This window comes from Euprymna scolopes, chromosome 43 (genome assembly GCF_053919585.1).
Source record: "Euprymna scolopes isolate OS-2025 chromosome 43, ASM5391958v1, whole genome shotgun sequence".
NCBI lineage: Eukaryota > Metazoa > Mollusca > Cephalopoda > Sepiida > Sepiolidae > Euprymna > Euprymna scolopes.
Window position 1 is genome coordinate 33,705,762 of NC_136524.1, and position 21,263 is coordinate 33,727,024.

The following is a 21,263-nucleotide window of genomic DNA, read 5'->3' on the forward strand; positions in this document are numbered from 1 at the left end:
GCCAGCAATTTATTTTGGAAAAGATTTAATCTTAAGTGAAGTATGGTAGATAAAAATAAAATAGCATGAAAACTTATAAAAACTACTAATCTGTAAAAAATATTAGTGGACACCAAAAATCAAAGAAAATAAGCAAGTAGAAATTAAAAAAAAAAAAATAAATAAATAAAAAATTTACTATTCCGAGAACAAAAACTCTGAATTTGCATCAAGCCAACTTGATTAATTCCCTTCTTCTAAAAGATAGACAAAATGCTGGCTTATTTATTTATATATATTTTTGTTTGTTTTTTATTTTTGGGATCCTTTTGAGATGAAGCTTCATTCATTCTTTTTGCAGACTGTTATTCTCATCTCCATAGTAGTTGTTTCACCACGTTTCGGACAACTCATCCTCTGGCCTTCATCAAGTGATTAACCATGACGGGAAAGGAATGCCAGGTCTCATAACTATATCCCCAGTAATTACTACTCCTATAATTGTTGTCCCTCCATGTTTCGGCCAACTAATCCTCTGACCTTGCTTGCGTAGGATTGAACATGCTATCTTCACACAATGCTCACCTGAAACAGTAGAGACTCAATGCCTCTATCACTGCTCCACAGGCACTTAAAGAAGGCCAGAGAAAGAGTTGGCCAAAATGTGGTTAAACAACAACTTTAAAGATGAGGATTGTCATATTAGCATTGTTACTTTGTATAAAATCTTAGAAATTTTTCATTCTTCTATTTCAGCAAACCTGTGATTCTAAAAAAACAAACAAAATTTACTGACTTTCAATGTGAAAGGAGAGATCAGGGCTCTGGTTGGATCAACACTGAAAGAAGTCGCTGAGTTTACGTATCTGGACAGCAACATAGTTTCCACACAGAGAGATATCGAAATTCGCATCTCAAAAGCATGGACCGCATTGGATGAGCTGCGTTCACTATGGACTTCGGGACTAACTAACAAACTCAAAAGGCGGTTCTTCAGGGCAGTGGTAGAGTCTGTCCTTGTTTACGGTGCTACAACCTGGACACTCACCAAAAGATTGGAAAGAAAACTAGACGGCACATACACCCGTATGCTACAAACAGTATTAAATATATCTTCGCAAAATCATAGCATACACCCGTATGCTACAAACAGTATTAAATATATCTTCGCAAACTCATCCCATGAAGCAGCAACTTTATGGCAACCTACCTGCCATATCTAATGCCATCAAAGAAAGATGCCTACGATTTGCTGGTCATTGTCTGAGGAGCAAGCATGAATTGGTGAGTGATGTATTGCTATGGACTCCATGACACGAACACGCAAGAAAAAGACAGCCTAGATCCACGTACATCCAGCAAATAGCACACGATGCCAACTGTGAACCTGAGGATCTGAGGCAACTGATGGAAGGCAGGAAACTCTGGAGAGGAAGAGTCACATTGGTCCAGGCAAGGAGCCAGTCATGATGATGATGATGATGTGATTCTAAATGAGCAAAGCCTTATTAACTTATCATTCGTCTTCCGAATCATTACACCATAATTACAGTCTGTAAAAAAAATGAATGCACAAAACATGTTGACTTGTCGCTTAGAGTTTTTGGACTCGGAACCAGAGCTTCATGAGCTAAGAAAGAATCTTAAAATTTTTTTAAATTCAATTAAAATTAAGGAAGTTATGACTATTTTTGTGCCTCACATGTTTGGAAATTTTTACCTCTTTAAGGCCATATGCATTTTGTCATATTTTTTACACTACTTTTTCAGTAAAAATGCTATATCTTTGTTATGGCATTTTTAAGGAATTGCAGCATATTTATGTATATTTACTGCAAATTATTTGGAAACCATTAATTTTTGGAAATTTTCAGTAGCATATTCTAATTCCTAGCACAAAAATACACTTATATGATAAATTTCATTGCTTAATCTTCTGTTTTAATAAAGATATAGCATTTTTACTGTAAAAAATGTGACGAAACGCATATGGTCTTAAAGAGGTAAAAATATCCAAACGTGTGAGGCACAAAAATAGTCATAACTTCCTTAATTTTAATTGGATTTTAAAAATTTATAAAGATTCTTTCTTAGCTCATCATCTTTCTATAGATACTAATATTGAAATATTTTAAGCTATTTCAATTTTTTCATGTGTATTGCTACTAATAGTGCAGGTAATAAAATAATCGAAATTTCAAATTGAATGTCGAAATAAACAATTAGATTCCAATTAAGGAATGTGGGTGATGTCAATATAAGTCATAAACAAAGGTGTCTGGTATTGCTAGTTGTACAGCATTTAAGTTTTGCAAAGAAAATGTAATATGCCAGTAAAGGGAAAGTATTAGTAGGGAATTATATGGAGATATATATATATATATATATATATATATATATATATATATATATATATTATTATAGTAAATAATTATATATTTATATATATGCCTTTGAAAGCATGCACATGCATTTATATACACTTGCTTAGCCAGTGTATTGTGGAACCAAATGAAATGGGTTAATGTGGTATAGTATTATTCAGATCTGAAACAAAATGAGGTTCATACTTGATACAAATATTGATATTAAAAAGGAAAGTTGTTATAAATAATTACTTTTAGTTTAATAAAGTTTAATAAATAATGTTTAGATTGCTGAGGTGTTTTTTATAATGCCTACAATTTAAGGGGGTTTCTTGTTTTTTAATGTGTAACCTCTCCCTGTGCTTCAATCTCGTAATATATAATTTTTAAGCAAACAAAAATAACAAGGCAAATTAAGGGAGGAACACATACAGCACCTGGAAGTCCCAAATAGTCACCTATTTTAGTACTAACCAGGCTCAACATTGCTTAACTTTAGTGATCTAAAGGTAACCGGTATGTCAACATTATAGCATTTCACTACATTAACGAAGAAGAACCGATATTTGACCCCTTTTTGGTTAATACCTAAGTTCTTTGTATCACTAAACAATACATTTACTCACACGCTATTCTCTATCTCTACAAATCTACTATCAGACTAATATAAGGATTATTGTTGCCATATTTAGGCTGGTTAATCTCTCTCCTATTTGAAGGTTCTTGATTAAGTGCAGAAACTTATTTGTAATTTGATTAGCCCACACTCTTTTTTTTTCTTGTCTGCAATCTCTTCCTCTTACAGACATGCTGTTGGTAGTCGTTTTTTATATCAATACCATTATTGCACGTGTTCTTCAGAATTGTCTAATCTATTCCCTGTTTCATGAGTTTCAGTTTGTATGTGGCAAAGTTAGGAGATGGAAAGTGTGTACGATTTAAATTACACGTTGGTCCTTCTAATCAAACTTGTTTTTCTTCGTAATCCACAAGGCCAGAAGAAGGAGTATCCATGCAGCAATCCTTTCTGCCACTCAACATGACTCTTCTTTATTACTCCTATCTATAAATAGGATTGATGCTGCTTTTCAGTTCCAAGAGACAATGGATACCCCCTGTATGGATAGCTGCGCATGTAATTGTGAAGCAAGGGTTGCACAATAACTAACCACACCTTTTCTGAATCGACACTGTTTAAGTCCAGTGGCAAGGAGAGGCTCAAGAGTGAGTAGAAACAATACCTAGATAAGTTGAGAGCACATACAGCACCTGGAATTCCTAACATTGCTTAACTTCAGTGATCTATCAGGAACCGGTGTGTCAATATGATTATGCCGTACATTTAATACTTATCGGATAATTTCTTTTTATCTTGAAGTATGATTTTTTTTAGCTTAAAAAAAAGGGGGGGCATAACTACACCTGAAATTAGCAATACATATGAAAAAATTTAAATAGCTTAAAATATTTCAATATCGGTATATATAGAAAGAGCTTGATGAACTAAGAAAGAATCTTTTTAAATTTTTTAAATCCAATTAAAATTAAGGAAGTTATGACTATTTTTATGCCTTGCACGTTTGGATATTTTCCCCTCTTTAAGACCATATGCGTTTTGTCACATTATTTTAACTCTTCTTTCAGTAAAAATGCTATATCTTTGTTAAAACACAAGACTAAGCAATGAAATTTACCATATAAGTGTATTTTTGTGTAAGGAATCTGAATATGCTATTGAAAATCTCCAGAAAATGAATGGTTTCCAAATAATCTTCAGTAAATGCACATAATTATGCTGCAATTGCTTAAAAATGCCATGTATTCATTAAAAGAAAAGTTAGAGAACTCAAAGCTAAATTGTAATGCATTTTATGTGCCAAAAACTGAAATCGAAATCTAGGATTGGTTAAAAATGAATATATTGCAACCTTCTGTTACCCCTCCCCATCTGACCACCTCTCCAAAATATGATTCTACCTTTATAGACAATTGCATGTGAACAACTTGAAAAACTTTAATAAAAGATTAAAAAAAAAAAATTATTTTATAATTTAATGTAAAATGATTTCCCATTTTGAATCATTCGAGCATTTTAGGGCAATTACCTCCCCCCCCCTTTTTCCTATGAAAGATAAATCCTGGGAGTTTTGTTTGTTTGTTTGTTTTCTAAAAGGCGATTATGCATGGTTTTAAGAGGGCCTTTGTGCAATTATGAGAAGGTGGGTAGGTTGCCACTCTGACTTTGGGTTAATGATAGGGCTAAGGAAAATTATATGTAAACATCCTGAAGACTTGATAGAAACAAAACAAAAACAACTTTAGAATTTAGAGTGGGGGCTGGTTTCACATAAATGTAAAATAATTCATCATTTCAAGACGATCCTAGCGTTTTAGGACAGTTGACCAATTTATTTTTTTTATGGGAGATTAATCATGTGTACTTTCCTTTTTAAACGTTTTTTACGCTTATATGAGCTCACAGAGGAAGTTTGTTTAGTGGGGAGTTCTGCCACTTGTACTTAACGTTATTGTTAAGGCCAAAGGTTTTAGGAGGAGGCTTGCCACTCGTGCCTAGGATTAGACATAGAATTAAGCGAGTTTTTTTTTTTTTTTTAAGAGGGTGTTTGCTACCCATTGTGTAACTTTACAAGAATTATGACAAACAGACAAAGATAAATGTTATTTAAAAAAGTGACGTCCCTCTTACAGAAAACATGATGCTTGGAAAAATATCAAGTATTTTTGTCCCATCTATTTAAATATAAAAAAAAGAAACAAGTTTTTGCTAAAGTTGACAAATTGTTAAAAAATTTTAATTTAATGTTATTTTGATTTTTAATGACATTTCTTGTCTTTTTCTACGGTTTTTATTTTTTTAACTTAGCACCTCCTCCAAATATTTAAATATTGATTATGTTTTTTTTTTATTTTATTTCATTTTTTTAATAATCGGGTAAATTAGTTTCCATTCGATAATAATTCACTGAGAAGGTTTTTAAAGGACGAAAATTAGAAGTGTATACCGTTCATACACATAAATCAAAACAATTGTATTTCACATCTTCACTTGTTCAAATATTTTAAAAATTTACTACTACCCAATTTTTAAAAATATTTGTATGTTTGATAACAAAATAGCTCTAACTAAACATGTAAGAAATTTTTTTTATAACCAAATTTTCAATTGAAAAAAAAAAAAAAAAAATCGATCTGGAATAAAAATAAACAACAAAAACAAAACGTCTGTTTACGCCATGTTATTGCTCTGCTGCTATAACTAATACTACAGAAGTCTTGATTCAAATTCATAACGATTTTTTCGGATATCATGTTTTTAAATTGCTACGAACCACTAGAGAAATCACTGTCCAATCATCTTTTTAATGAATAAAAAGTAAAAAGATTGTTTTATTTAATAGTGAGTGTTCAAAGACAAATCTTTTCAAAATTTTCTGTACTCGTCATTTTGAAATCTTTTTTTTTTTAACACAACAAAAAAAAAAACGAGTGATCGAAGGAATTTCGGACACTCGAAATTATTAAAAATGACATCTCTTTTGGCTAATTTCCAAATTTCATTAAACAATTCTTAACAGAAACACGGTACGAGTGTTTACAAATCAGAGAGGGTTATTACAAAATTTTACTGAAAATGCCGTTTTATGATGTTCACATTTTTATCACTTTATTTGCTTAAAACTCTAAAAATATATAATGTATGTTATTTACTAAATCATTTGAAAGTATATTCATTTCCGAACAAAAACGGTATTTTGAATACTTAAAGTGCTTTGGTTTTTAAAATATGACTATTTTAGTAGAAACCCTTGAAATCTGTGATTATCCAAAGTGTTTTATTGAGCCATGTGTATTGCTACTGAAATTCACACAATTGGAATATGTTCCTTTTATTCTCTTTAGTTTTAAGAATTGGCTCACAAATAAGAGCATAAAATTTAGTTGTTGCCCAACAAAAAGACATTATCAGCTTTTAATGATACTTACTATATATACAAAGGAATCTTGTGATGAAACCATGAGTTATATACTCTAATCTCAGTAGTGTTACAGGGCTTTACATTGCAAGCGAAACAGTCACATTTGCAAGTGATTTTTCAAAGTAGCGACCAGAAATAACAAAACGCTTATCTTTTGACAATTGTTTTTTTATTTCACGGGCAATCTTCCAAAACTCATTAATAAGTGAAAAATGTGCTTTCAACTTATTATTGTAAATAAAACAATCAAAGTCAAATGATATAAACAATAGAAGTTTAATAAACCAATAGCCTTCATAAAAAAAAAGAGTATATTTAAAAAACATCTGAAGAGTTTCAAATGTTTATACATTCAAGTTTCAACATAAAATTTGGCACATTTAGAATTATATTCATTTAAAATAAAAAAGTACAGAAAAGTCTTTATGATGTACATATTCGTCATGGAACAAGGATCTCATATTCCAAAAATCAAGTAGGTTTGTTTAGTATTTGGCTAATAGACGAAAATATTTACTTGTCAAGGGTCAACTAAAGATAAATTTGTCCGTAGTGTCATACATTATGAAGAAACATATTGATCACTTCTAGAAGGATACAATAAATAAAAATAAAATTAGAAACCGGATCTTTTTTCAGGTGTCACTCATAACTCAGAAAAACAACATATAACAGTAACCAAGTATCAAATTAATAACATCTATTTAAATCAAGAAAATGGAAATACCAAAACATTCAATAGGAATAAATGAATCTGTGTTCCAAGAAGCTTTAGGAATAATTAAACAAACGATTAAAAAAAAAAAAAAAAAAATTGCAAGGACAGTTTTCAATGAAACAAACCCTTAGAATATTTGGCCCTTATTTTTGTGTGGCCTTTGGACCTTGATAAGTAGTGATCAATATATATATATATATATATATATATATATAAACACAAAGTTTGAAGAACCTTTAATGGATTAAGTATGGAATAAAGATCCCGGAAGCCAAGAGACTCAACTTTAAATCTAAAAATATATTCCGTTCTTGTTTACTTAAATATTTATTTTATTTTAAAAATCAACGAATAAAGCAAACAACTCAGGTTGTGTATGTTTATTGACAAATGACACGTATAATGGCAGTCGACTGAAACTTGAAACGTGTCCCGGTTGAGTCTCTCGGCTTCCGGGTCCTTCCTTATTCCATACTTCAACCCTTTAACATGTTTTCATGTGGCATGTACGTAAACAGTGGATATAAAAGATGAATTTAGAAAATTTTCATCTGAGAGAGAAATTTGCACATGTGAAAGTTTAAAAGCAGGAAAGTTACTCAGATTCTGATATGGTAATTCTTGGTTATCACAAAGCTATAAGATTCTCATTCAAATGTCAGTTTCATCATTTGGGGCATTTAATTCTCCATATGTTTTATTTACTGTCCCTCCAGGAAGTTAGACACAAGGTTACGCATGGTTTTAAAAAGCAGTGCACTAGAAGCACACTTGGGTCTACACAAAATACTTGAGAATCCTTGTTAGCATTCTGTGGCCCAGGCAATTAGCAATAAATTAAACTCCTCTCTCAGTAGTAATACACACGGACGAAAAAACGCTTTGGATAATCACAGATTTCAAGGTAGTTCTACTAAAATAGCCATATTTTTTAAACCAAAGCACTTCAAGTCTTCAAATTACTACTGTTTTGTTCGGAAATGAATATACTTTCAAATGAATTAATAAATATGAATGTACATTATATATTTTAAGAGTTTTAAGCAAATAAAGTGATAAAAATGTGAACGTCATAAAATGGCGTTTTCGGTAAGGTTTTGTAATAATAATAAAAATAATTTTCGGTAAGGTTTTGTAATAATAATAAAAATAATAATAATTTGTTTATCTTTCATTAAAGTTTTTCATAGCATTTTATACATAATTTCCTAAAAAGGTAGAATCACATTTTGGAGGGGTGGTCAGAAGGAGTTGATTGGGGTTAAACAGAAGGTGTTAATCTACAATAATACCAAAGAAATATTGCAATATATTCATTTTTAAATGGTCTTATGTTTAGATTTAAGTTTTTTGTACATAAAGCACATTACAATTCAACTTTGAGTTCTCCAACTTCTTTTCTGTTTATGAATACATGGCATTTTTAAGGAATTGCTGCATATTTATGCACATTTACTGCAGATTATTTGGAAACCATAAACTTTGGGAGATTTTCAGTTGCATATTCTGATTCTTTGTACAAAAATACACTTATATGGTAAATTTCATTTCTTAGTCTTGTGTTTTAACAAAGATATGACATTTTTACTGAAAAAGTAGTGTAAAAAATGTGACGAAACGCATATGGTCTTGAGGGAAAAATATCCAAACGTGTGAGGCACAAAAATAGTCATAACTTCCTTAATCTTAATCAGATTTTAAAAATTTAAAAAGATTCTTTCTTAGCTCATCAAGCTCTTTCTATGCATACCAATATTGAAATATTTCAAGCTATTTCAATTTTTTCATGTGTATTGCTACTCTAAGAGAAGGTAAAGCCTAGAGAGTTGACTGCCTGAGCCAGACAGTAACAAAGTCCCTGTCAGACTTATGTTGAGCTTATAACGGCTGACCCCCCCAAAAAAACAGGCCCCAACTCTAATCAGGCCTTGTTTCTTACTATTTTGTCTGAATTAAATGAAACTTTGGTCATAACTAGTTTATTATATTCAAAAATCACATCAAAACACTAGGATCTTTGGCCTTTTTTTCTCCGTTGACTGTAAAATGCTCAAAAAAACAATTGAAGGTCCTGTTTTTTTGGGGGGTCACTCTGTACACCCGACTTAAGAATATGCCAATATATAGAGAGACTACTTTCGGTCAAGTCAAATCTAAGGTCAGGTTTTGGGTGCACAAATTCCCTCACTATGCGTCTATTTTATACAGCATACAAGTAACTTCTCTCATTACTGTCCACGTTCATACTCCATTAATGTTTCCACTTTCAAATGTATTAACATTTGATCTCTTTTTACTGTTCATGCATGTCTAGCTTTGAGGTAGAAAAAAAAAAAAAGCAGGTGTTAATAATGAAACAGATTATTTAACTAAATCTTGTTGAACATCTCAGTACAATAATAAGGGTGGATGCAGCATATTATATCATTCCTTGATGCAAGGTTAGGTGTGGTTTTGAGAAGCAAGAACATTAGAAGATAAGCACATTCTGGCCTACAAAAAATGTAGGAGCAGCCACATCAGCATCCCCCCCCCCCGGTAGAGGTACTTAAAACAATTAACAATAAGATAACCCCCCTTCTTAGAGAAAAAATAAAGCTTAGGCGAGTGGACCTCTTGGGACCATGACTTACAAAGCCGCTGTCAGAAAACAGTTTGAAGAAAGTATGAATGAAATTTCGCAAGCTACGCCTCTCTACACCCAGGATAAGTCGGATAGCAGTGATGTTAGGAGTGTCATGTTTAACAGACCCTAAACTCTATCTTAAAATTAATCAGATTAAAATGCTATGACGAGTCCATGATTAGATGTATCTGCAATGTGAATTACGCTGGTCCAGTCATGCGGGGTATTTATCTTTCGGGATAAACCATTGCAGAAGCACGGTTCTCCTGCATGGCAGAAAGGTTGGCCAGTTAAGGAAAACTTGGAAGCAAGCGATTAGACAAGACTGCACAGAGTGGAATGTGGAGACAGCTGACCCACTGAACAGCGAGAAATGAGAGCAAAGTTGCAAAATATCAAAAACGTCGGATCGCTAACACAAGAAAAGTGACATTAAATGTTTATTGTACCAGCAAATGAAAAGCAAAAGAGTGTTCTTTTATTTAACAGATGCCTTATTTCTTGTATGAATATATTTCTTTCTTCAGTAAAACAAATGGAAAACACAGAGAGGCACAATAAACTTACATACCCAAACTTCAATCTCTACTGGATGGTAAATTATTTCCAACACGTTTAATTGGTATATTATTTTATTATTGGAATTCTTTGAGAAGAGTAATTTGCATATTTATTTATTTATTTATTTGTGGACTGTTATGCTTGAAAATGAGGATAACCGTCTGCAAATAAGTAAATGTTTAATCGGGGTCGCTCAAGAGTAGAAAGTTATTTTCATAATATTAGAAAATATCAGCAGTAGTTCATACAAGGGAGACAACTGTCACACTTTCACTATCACAGAAAGTTATGCGAACTTTATGGTTTCTGTAATCGTGTCTTCGTATATCGAATAAGCAACAGTTTTGCGTACTAGTCTTTCAAGAAAAACTGGTTAACCCATTCGTCTAATCTGATTATTTAATATTTTGTTACCAACAAGAATTTTGATGCACGTAATCTTTGCATCACTTCCTGAAACACTTCTTTACCTTTCACCAACTTCCGGTTTTTGTTTTTGCCAAAATATTGTCTTGTTGTGAAATTATATTGCCAATCACTGCATGACTCGTATTGTTGATTCATAAGATATCTTTCTTCATCCACTCCAGAAAACACTGATCAAGAATTGCACTCACTTCCATCTTGTTTTAAGATAGAGATCTTCTTATAAACTCACCAGGTAGTGGTGCAATGATTAACAATTTTGGTGCTTGCCCAGAATTACTCCATATTAAAAAAAAAAAAAAAAAAATCTATATGATGTATGTATCCAAGGCAAAATGAAAATATATTCCAAAAATCGCAAATTGATCAAGTAGTTTTATTTTTATAAATAAAATAATTTCAAGTATATTTAAGTTTTCCAATATACCCTTGTTAAAATAACCTCCTAAAATCTCGCAAGTTTGAATTATTAGTATTTATCTTCCTTGTTTTCAAAATGGCATCTCAATATCGTCGCTTTTCATTTGGCCACAAAATTTGATTTTGTTATTAAAAAATAAAACTAGATCTTTTTATGTGATTTTTGTTATACAATATACTTTCTTTCTCTCACAGATACATACATCATACAGATTTTTCTTTATTTTTGTTTTTTTATATAGGAGGTATTTAGAACAAACATCACAATTTCATTGTGAGTAGATGCGTTGGTCCCAAAGGGTCATCAATACTAGCTGCAGATAAGGGTCAGCTTTTCACTACTGCTTCATTTTGATGATGCCATTGGCCTAGACCCAAGTGGAGCAGGTGGCTATGAAGCACTGAAGCCTTCAATACTTTATACAGGAAGGTTTCAAGAAGGAATTATTTAGCAGTACATCATTCTAAATAAGAGTGTGAGGTAATTATTCATCAAAAAAAGGCATTTGTAAAATCTAGCAATTTGGTTTCAAAATCTACCGATTTGAAATGGAGAGTCAACAGAGGAGATAATTAAGATTTCAATTTCTCACAAATTCAATCAGTTATTTTTTTTTTTTATAAAAGAAAAATTCGAACATTTAAAGATTACTTTTAAAGTCTTCACAAATTATGTGTGTGTATATATATATATATATATATATATATATATATATATTTGTTTTCTGAATAAATTGTCTGGTTTCAATTGAGTTACTTCCCTTTTTGCTTACATCACATGACCCAATATGTCCGACCTAACACAAACTTATTAAACTCTTTTTACTCTTATCTGAACTGTTTTCATTAATAATCATTTTTCTACTTTATTGATTTCCAAAACTTTTGGATATGTAACTATTTGCGACATGACAATTACGTCCTACGATTTGTTTTACTTGAAATTCAATATTTTTTTCGTTATTATAATACAGAATGTGATTTAAAACATTTCTTACTGTTCTAATTTGTCTCTCCAAGACACGTATATGGCAAGAAATAAGTGGATCCATTATCTATATTATATTTCTGTTAGTCTGTTTGTTTGCCTGTCTATTCCACTTTTTTTCTTTGAAACTCCCAGGGCTGATTTATCTCTGACTGTCCAATTGAGAGATCGTTTTAAGATTGTAATTATTCCAATTTCGACACAATAATTCCCAAGTTCAATATAAAGAGGCATTTGAGGAAGCTCAGATTACATCGGTCAAAACGTTATGACAATCAAGATGAAAATAGTAGACTGAATAACACAAAGGCTATGAAGTTCAAAAAGATGCACCTAAAGAAAGTTGTGAAGCGCAGATCAGCAGACCAAATAAATTCCTTTTGCTTGTTTTCCGAGTCAGCCTACAAAAATGTTTCTGAATTTTTTTTAGATGAGGATTGATAGTTCATATTATAAAGATTATTTGGACTACTGTTCTCACCTTGAGTGAGATTCGCATGTTTTGATCAAAGTAATCTCCAGCCTTCTTCAGATGTATCTTGTCAAACTCAGTACTCTGAACGGCATTTCAAAAAGAACTGGCGTAGCACGCTCTCATTCCATCAGCAATAACTTGATAGACGGCCTAAGTAATTTGCATTTGTATTTTTAGTGTTAGTATTTTTTAGTATCATCGCCCTGAGGATTGAACCATCAACCTCTAGAAGAGGTAAAGAAATATAATTGCGAATTACTTAGGACTTCTACCCAATCATGGCTGACGGAATGAGAGCGAGCTACCTTTCCTCCCCCATTAATTAAATAAAGGTTTCTGTTTGAAATTTCGTGCAGTTTTTCAGAGTTCAAGAGAAAGATTTCCAAGTTTAACAATGGTTGGAAGGTACAACTGGTGTGTGAATAGTACTCAAGATAGGAACAGTAATTAGAATAATCCAAATATGAACTTATACAATTTTTTCAGAGGGAGGGAGGAAGATTTGTTTACGTAATCTTTCTAACACTAAAAACCTATATTGTATTAACAGAAACGTTTTTTTTTTTGCTGCCACCTGTATCATGACACATGACCGACTACAGCGTTACATGCCTATTTCATCTCTCATATGAACAATCACCATCATCATAGGTACTGTAACATTTTCAGGTTTGCTTGGGTTTTTTTTGTGTGGGAGAGGGTAGATTATAAGTACATGGGCACATAAAGATAACTTACATTTCTTGTAGAAGTTTTCGTGGTATGACATTTTTGAAAGGTTGACTATCTGTTCTTATATTGGACAATTTTGAAGTATTATCATTAGAAATCATACTGTAGGAGGAGAAGAAGAAAAAAAGAAAATGGAATTCAAATAACAAACACAACTTGACTAAAATACAAGAAAATGTACAAATACCATTTTTTTTTTTTTTTTTTTTTTTTAACAAAAACTGTGGTTGTTGTCCAGAATTCAACTCAATTTAAAAAAAAAAAAAATACAGAAAAATTTTTATGATGTACATATTCATCACATAAAAATAATGCCATATTCCAAAAAATCACTTAAATTGATAAAGTAAAAAATCATGTTTTTGCTTTTTACTTTTACTTCCTCATTGAATTTGATCAATTTACATGTTTTTTGGAATATGACATGTTCATTCCGTGATGGGTAATGTATACCATACATATTTATCTGTATATATACGGTTTTTTATTAGATCGAATTTTGGACAAGAACCCAAATAAATAGATTACTAATAACAAGACAGTATATCATAAAACATAATTAAAGTTAATATATGACAATGATTTAATATCGATAATGAAAACATAAGTTATTCTTAACTTCACACCACCAAACACAACAAAGCATTATATTTAAATCGTTAAATTTTTTGGTACAAGTACCCCAATAGTTGCAGTTTTAAAAGTTTGTCATATTTTGATATCGAGCAATAAGTTCTTAATTTATTGTGGACTATTTTCCTCCTTTTTCTTAGTTCTTGTTTCACGACGTTTCTGCCAACTATTCCTCTGGCCTTCATCAAGTGGTAACTGCAAAGGGATAGGAACTCTGAATCTCCTAACTGCATCTTTAGCAATTACTGCCTTCCATAGTTGTTGTTGTCTCACCACGTTTTGACCAAGTAAGACTCTGGCCGGCTTTGGGTAGGATTGAATCCGCTATCTCCAGATAATTCTCACCTGGAACCATAGAGAATCAACGTCTCTATCCACTTCGCCACGGGCCCCGAAGTACGATCAAGGTTGAATTTTTTGGTCTTATAAATCCACGTTTATTTATCATCTGATCTTCCATGGTCAGGTCCGTACCGATTGGTATATATATTATTTAATTGGAATTCATTATTGAGATGAGTATTATTTATTAATAAATGGGGGGCTATATAGGGATGACGCACTATTTATAGTTAATTCCAGACTATATTAACTATTATAATAGTCCGCAATAAATAAATATATAATATCAGAAGTTTTTTTAATGAAATGGGATCAGAAATAACAATAGACAGCAATTACAAAAAAAGTAAACTTTTTAGACATTACTCTTAATCTAGATGATAACACACATGAACCGTATCACAAATCTAATCAAAAAATATTCTATATTGATTATCAATCGAATCATCCTAAGTATATGAAGAAGGCATTTATCTCTAACATTTCTAAAAGAATATCTGAACTTTCAAAGAATGAGTTTTTTTGATAAAATCAAAGGATATTACAATGAAGCTCTTCTTAGATCGGGTTACCATGGTAAAATAGAATACAAGAGGAGTGCAAACAGTAAGAGTAGCAAACCTAACTGCACAATATCGTACCACATAGCAATAAGAGAAAGAAAGAAACCTAAGATTAATAAAGGATGCATCAATAAGGATCAAAGGAATGAAAACAGGGAGAGTAATAATAGCAGTGAAACAGGTAATGATGAGGTGGGTACTAGGAATAAGAAAACCAGACGCAAGAAGCAGGTTTGGTTTAATCCGCCGTTTAGCGAGCATATCCAAAACAATATACGTAAGGAATTATACAGAATAATTGATAAAAAATTTCCCACCTGAAAATAGATTAAGCAAAATAATTAATAGGAACTCAGTAAAACTATCTTTCTCCAACTCTGCAACTTAGCCAACACTATAAGAAGCTCTAATAACAGGAAAATAAGCAAAATAAGGGATAATGTCAGTATCGGATGAACATGTTTTAGAGAGAAAATGTAACTGCAGAATACCTGGCAATTGTCCGTTGGGTGGCAAATGTTTAACCTCAGAAATAGTGTACAAATGTGAGATTAAGGCCAATAATATTAAGGAGGTATATCTTTGAGCCATGGGGTGCATTTTTAAGGAAAGATACAGAAACCATGTTGTATCCTTCCAAAATGAACCGGAGATGGAAACTAATAGAGAAGGTGTTAATGATAGAAGGGGGGATGGTACAAGAATCAACATTAGAAATAAAAAGAGGAACACAACTGCATTAGGTGATTGGGTCAGGGTTAGAAGAAGTCCTCTTGTATGAACTTGTCAATGGCCCTTGTCACAACCACTTTTATCTCCTCAATTGTTTCCTAATGACAGCCTTTAAGGTTTTCCTAGAGCTTACGGAATAACCAAAAGATACAGGGAGCAAGGTTTGGACTATATGGAGGGTGAAGAACTGTTTTGGTGCCCATCTTGGTCAAAGAGTCTGTGACAAGGATAGAGTTGTGGACTGGTGCATTGTCCTGGTAGAAATGCCACTGATTAGATTTGGAGAGCACTGGCCTCTTCTGATGGAATCTCTTCCTGAACTCCCTTAAAACCTCAACATAGTATTCTTTGGTGACTGGGATCATTAGCTTCTGTATTTTTGGGGTCACCAGATAATCAAGAAGTGCAAGATCTGAACCATATCCCTACTATCAGGATTTCTTTCTGATCTTCTGAGCACCCTTGGGACAAACTTTGTGCAAATCTTCAACATCTTTAGTTCCTTATGAATAATTGTGTGTACAGTTCCCACACTGACATCAAACTGTGCACTTATTGTCCCTACCCTATATACATGATGGTCCTTATCAATGAAATTCTTTATTTGGCCAATACAAGACTGGTCAAACTTCTATACAGTGGTCTAATGTGAAAGTGTTCCCAAATATATTTTGAGAAAGGTTCTCTTTGGAACACCATCACACATTAAATCACTGTATAGAAATTTGACTTTTCAAGTAAGATTTATTATTGGTAAAAAATAAATAAATAAAATAAAAGATTATATATATATATATATATATATATATAAAATACCACTTGCTTTGGCTTCCTTCCATAACACCAACAACCTTCCATTCCTTGTATTGTCATAGTTTTCCAACACTTCCCAAATTATATATATGATAAAAGGTATAAAAATATTCCAAATTTCAAGATGTTGTCCATCTTAACCTTTATTTCTTTAAGCCTGTTAAAATATTTAATTCTTGACAGCATCTGTTTCATAGCACAGAATTATTTATGTAATTATTATGTTAATTTTTTAATTTAATTGTAATGATTGATTAAAATTCAAAGATGGCATAACTAAAAGAAAACAATTATAACTTTTCTTCCGATTTTCGGATTTTGTAATCATGTCCATATTCCTTTATTTTCTTTTGAAATTGAGGAGTTCCTTTTTTCTGATGAGTTAAGGGCGGAATAAACTAAAAAATCGATGTAATCACATGACTAATTTTGCATTACAAAACAGGTGCTGTCAAGAATTGAACATTTTAACATGCTTAAAGAAATAAATAGTAAGATGGAAAACATCTAGAAATTTGGAATCTAGACCTTTTATTATTTATTTGTATATGCTCTGTAGTTACCTCGAGCTTCATGAATTAAAAGATTGATATAGATAAAAGGTGAAATATAATTGATTAAGTATATTTTCCCCATAAAAACACACACACACACATATATATAAAAAGCTTTGTGAACCACAAGTGGATAGTGAACTAAAGCGATATAGGAATGCTTGGTAACTCAGCACGAAATGTATCAATATCCCAACAAAACTGATAAGTAAAACATTACCAGGGTCAACAAATAGAGAGAGAGAGAGAGAGAGAGAGAGAGAGAGAGAGAGAGAGAGAGAGAGAGAGAGAGAGATGCATGTACAATGGATAAGTAAATATTTGCATTAAAGTTAAGCTATTCTGGTAGTCTAATCTGACTATGACCACAAGATACATGAGAGTAACGCATCAAGACATGTGGCTGGTTGGTTGGTTGTTTCTGTTTTATGGCATATCAACCCTTTTCAGGTTATTTAATGCCGAATCCAGTGATTTTGAAGAAAAGTTTTTTAATAGACTATATTTGTTTTTTTATTTTTTTTCAAGTCAGTTTCTATTTAACCCATAGTTGGGACCCTAACAGGTACTACCACTCCAGGTCAGAGTGGACCTGGGAGCAATGGCAATTAAAGGGTGGCTCCACATGGGGCCTCACCATCGGATATAGTTTAAGGTCATATCCAGGACCAAGACATGTGGCAGTCAGTTGCTTTGGGGTCCAAGCCAGAAAGAGAATGTAACAATACCTTCCGTAAATTGAAGATTTTCTTTTTATATTTATATAGACTAGATCATTAGCCATTACTATCAATATTTGTGTCTAAGATCATCTGCAAAGATGGAAAACAATTATTTTAAACTATACATTTACAATAAAATTCCTTCTATCAAATAAAATAGCACAAATGGGTTGCTCAGGTCTATTCTGAAATTAAGTGAGCATATAGAATGCGCATAAGTAGAAAAATGGAGACAGACAACATACTTTGAAATAAGGTAAAAGAATCATAAATTACCCTATAGGAGATTCAAGCAAAATTTGATAAATTCATTACAGAAAACAAATGGTAAAAAAAATTTTTTTTTTTTTTTTTTTTTTTTTTTTACATAGACGTCACCACTTATCAAGGCCGATAGGCCACTCAAGGATAAGGGTTAAAGAGTGTAGAGTAGTCAAAAGGACAATATAGTAATCGATAGTAATGGAAGTTCGGTAAATTTGTTAACCTAAGTGGAACGGCTCATCAGAAACTTGTTCACGTTGGACTTGAAGACAACCATATTATAGAAAGCTGGAAAGCAGGAAAACGGAAGACAATTCCACAGGCGTGCAGTTCTAAGGAAGAAACTTTGATCATGGAATCTATGTTTAGGTTTAGGTACAGATAAAGAGTGGGGAAAATTATTGATAGTGTTTTCAGCTAGTCTAGTGTTTCTTGTGAAAGTTTGGCGAGGGGGGACCATAGATTGAAGCTCAGTCGAACACTTTCCATGAAAATAACGATAAAGCAGAGACAAACTCGCAACATCTCTTCTGTGAGACAGAGGTTGCAGCGAAGAGAAAAGGACATCTCCCACCAAGCCCCGAAGTCTATTTTGAACTCTATCAAGGCAGGACAAGTCTTTTCTAGCAGCTCCTGCCCATATGTGGCAACAGCACTCCATCCTTGGACGTATCTGGCTCTTATATAGATAGAGAATTGCATCAGCAGTGAGATAATAAAGTTTCTTCTTGTGATGGTATTTTATTATGGTTAATATCTGGTAATACCAGCATCACTAAAGAAAAATAATAAATGGTTTTCATATGGGAGATTCCGAAATTTCAAGGATGAAAATCCGTACAGGAGTTATATTTATTGGACTGGCATGAAAAAAAAAAAAAAAAAAAATCTTGCAAAACCTTGTAAATGATATATAATGCCAGCAGAAGCACTATCATCAAAAATTAACCCCTGGTCGAAAACGGACAGACAATGGTTAAGACTATATTGAGTGAGATATCTTACCATAATTTTGTTGTTCATAAAATATGCTGAATATATTTTAATTCATGCAGATTTCGTATTTATTATTAGAGCCAATTCTCAATTGAATATTAATTGTACTAAATATATAGTACTGATTTCAAAAGTTAATAAAAAAATAAAAAGACTCTGGTACCATCAGCTAAAATCGAAACCAAAACATTTAGCACCTCAGCTGTATTCACTACCGCTTGAACTAACCTGACAGATAGATAAGAAAGTTATAAAATTAAACCACCTTTAGCTATGATCAGTTTCCACATGAGCAAAAGTAATACAAATATGCCAGCAAGTTCAAATGCATTTCAACTTACCGACTTGTGTATGCGTTATTCATCCATCCAAAGATTTTACTCATAAACCATCCTTGATGTATGATTACAATTTCTTGTTAATTTCAGTGTTATGTGACTAGTAGTTTAAGAGTTTATCGGTTAAATATTTTCACATAGACACACACACACATACATACATTGTTTGACTTATATAGACACACATACATACATTGTTTGACTTATATAGATAAAGAAAATGAAATTTTATGAGTAACAAAAAAAAAAAAAGCATCCATTTTTGCCACTATTTTTAAAACAATCTAAAAATACAAAAAGACAACTCAATTCACACTTGGTTGCTTGTTAAGATATTGTTAAGTTGACAGATGGATTTTTTAAAATATATTGTTTTAAGCAAAAACAATATTACATACTTAATTGTCATGCTAAAAATAGTAATATATCCAAAAATTATGAAAAATCATTAAGAAATTTATTTCTAGTTAAAAGTAATTTTTACGGAAAATTGGGTAAAATCACATTTTTCTTTGACGTTATAAAGTAGGCAGTAGGAGGCTATACCCAGGGGACATAACTCCGAAAAGAATATTTTAGATGATTTGTGTCATGGCTGCAATATTTGTTGTCTATAGCGATAGACTTTCTTTTATTTTTTTTACTAAAAACATAATAGCAGGTGTTCTATTCAATGAATTTTTGGATATATTACTATTTTCAACATGACAATTAAGTATATAATATTGTTTTTGCTTAAAATGATATATTTAAAAAATCTATTTGTCGACTATAGCTTAACAAGCACCCAAACTTGCAAGATTTCTGCCGTAATACTTATGAATTCAAATTAATTGCTTAAAAATAGTTTTCTTATTTAAAAATAAAACTACTTGATTAATTTACATGATCTTTTTAGGTACATTTTCATTTTGTTACAGATATGTAAACATACAAATTTTTGTTTATTTTGTATTTTTTTTAAAAGAACCAAAGATCTAATTAGTACAGGGTGACCCCCCAAAAAACGGGCCCCAACTCTAATTAGGCCCTTGTTTCTTAGTGTTTTGTCCGAATCAAATGAAACTTTGGTCATAACTAGTTTATTATATTCAAAAAATCACATCAAAACACTAGGGTCTTTAGCCTTTTTTTTCTCCGTTGACTGTAAAATGCTCAGAAAAACAATTGAATGTCCTGTTTTTTTGTTGTTTTTTTTTGGGGGGGGGGGTCACCCTATATTTGATAAACTGATAATGAAACCAAAAATAAATCTATGATGAAAATAGTAACAAAAAGATTAGTAAAAGCAACAAATTGGAAGACTCATGCATATCAAAATCCAAAATGGTTCATCAAACTGCAACATCATAACAAGTTTAAAAACAGGTATACAGTAGAATCAAATTATCATAGAGAGTTTATGAAGATAAAAACCATGATTTATTTGATGCACTAAAACCTCAAATAGCACCCAAAGCGAAACAGTTAGCAAGCATAAGAGAACAGCATCTTTAATTCTAGACATCTAAATATATAAAAGCGAAAATGTATGTATGTATGTTTGTGTCTGCTAAAAACTTTCGACAGACAGAACAAAAATTCACAAATTTGGTCTCATATGAAAACTCCATCCTTCGCCCGACAAATATCGAAAAATTGGTCAAAAACGTTAATTTTTTCACCCTGAAATCGGCACTTTTCTACAGGGGGGAGGGGTCAGCAAAAACCGTCCTCTCATGATGAGATCAGTTCTACGCATGCGTTAGACGACATCATAACTTGATTTATATATTTAAATATTTGAAGAACTGACACAATTTCATGTACGTCGTGTTGGCTCAGTTGGTTAGAGCATTGGGTGATTATCTAAACGTTTTGGGTTCGAATCATGGTGTGAAATGTCTTTTCTTTTTTTTTTTTTTTTGATTTTTTAAATTTTAATATTGAAGCAGAGTTATTTAGGCCATTTTTCACGTAACATTTGTTTTTCTATTTTTTTTTTTACTTTGCTTATTTTTAGGTTTTCATTAACAAC

General features: G+C 31.9%; 1 protein-coding gene across 2 annotated transcripts in view; it reads right to left on the bottom strand.

Annotated features, from left to right (window-relative positions):
- Positions 1 to 21,263, bottom strand: part of LOC145268273 (uncharacterized) — a 99,392-nt gene that overhangs the window by 23,686 nt on the left and 54,443 nt on the right. The window contains exon 4 of one of the 2 annotated variants that reach the window (XM_080123644.1): positions 13,296 to 13,391. The exons of the other annotated variant lie outside the window; for it this stretch is intronic. Coding sequence (XP_079979770.1) covers positions 13,296 to 13,391 — 96 coding nt within the window. The remainder of the gene's footprint in view (positions 1 to 13,295; positions 13,392 to 21,263) is intronic. 2 annotated transcript variants of the gene reach the window in all.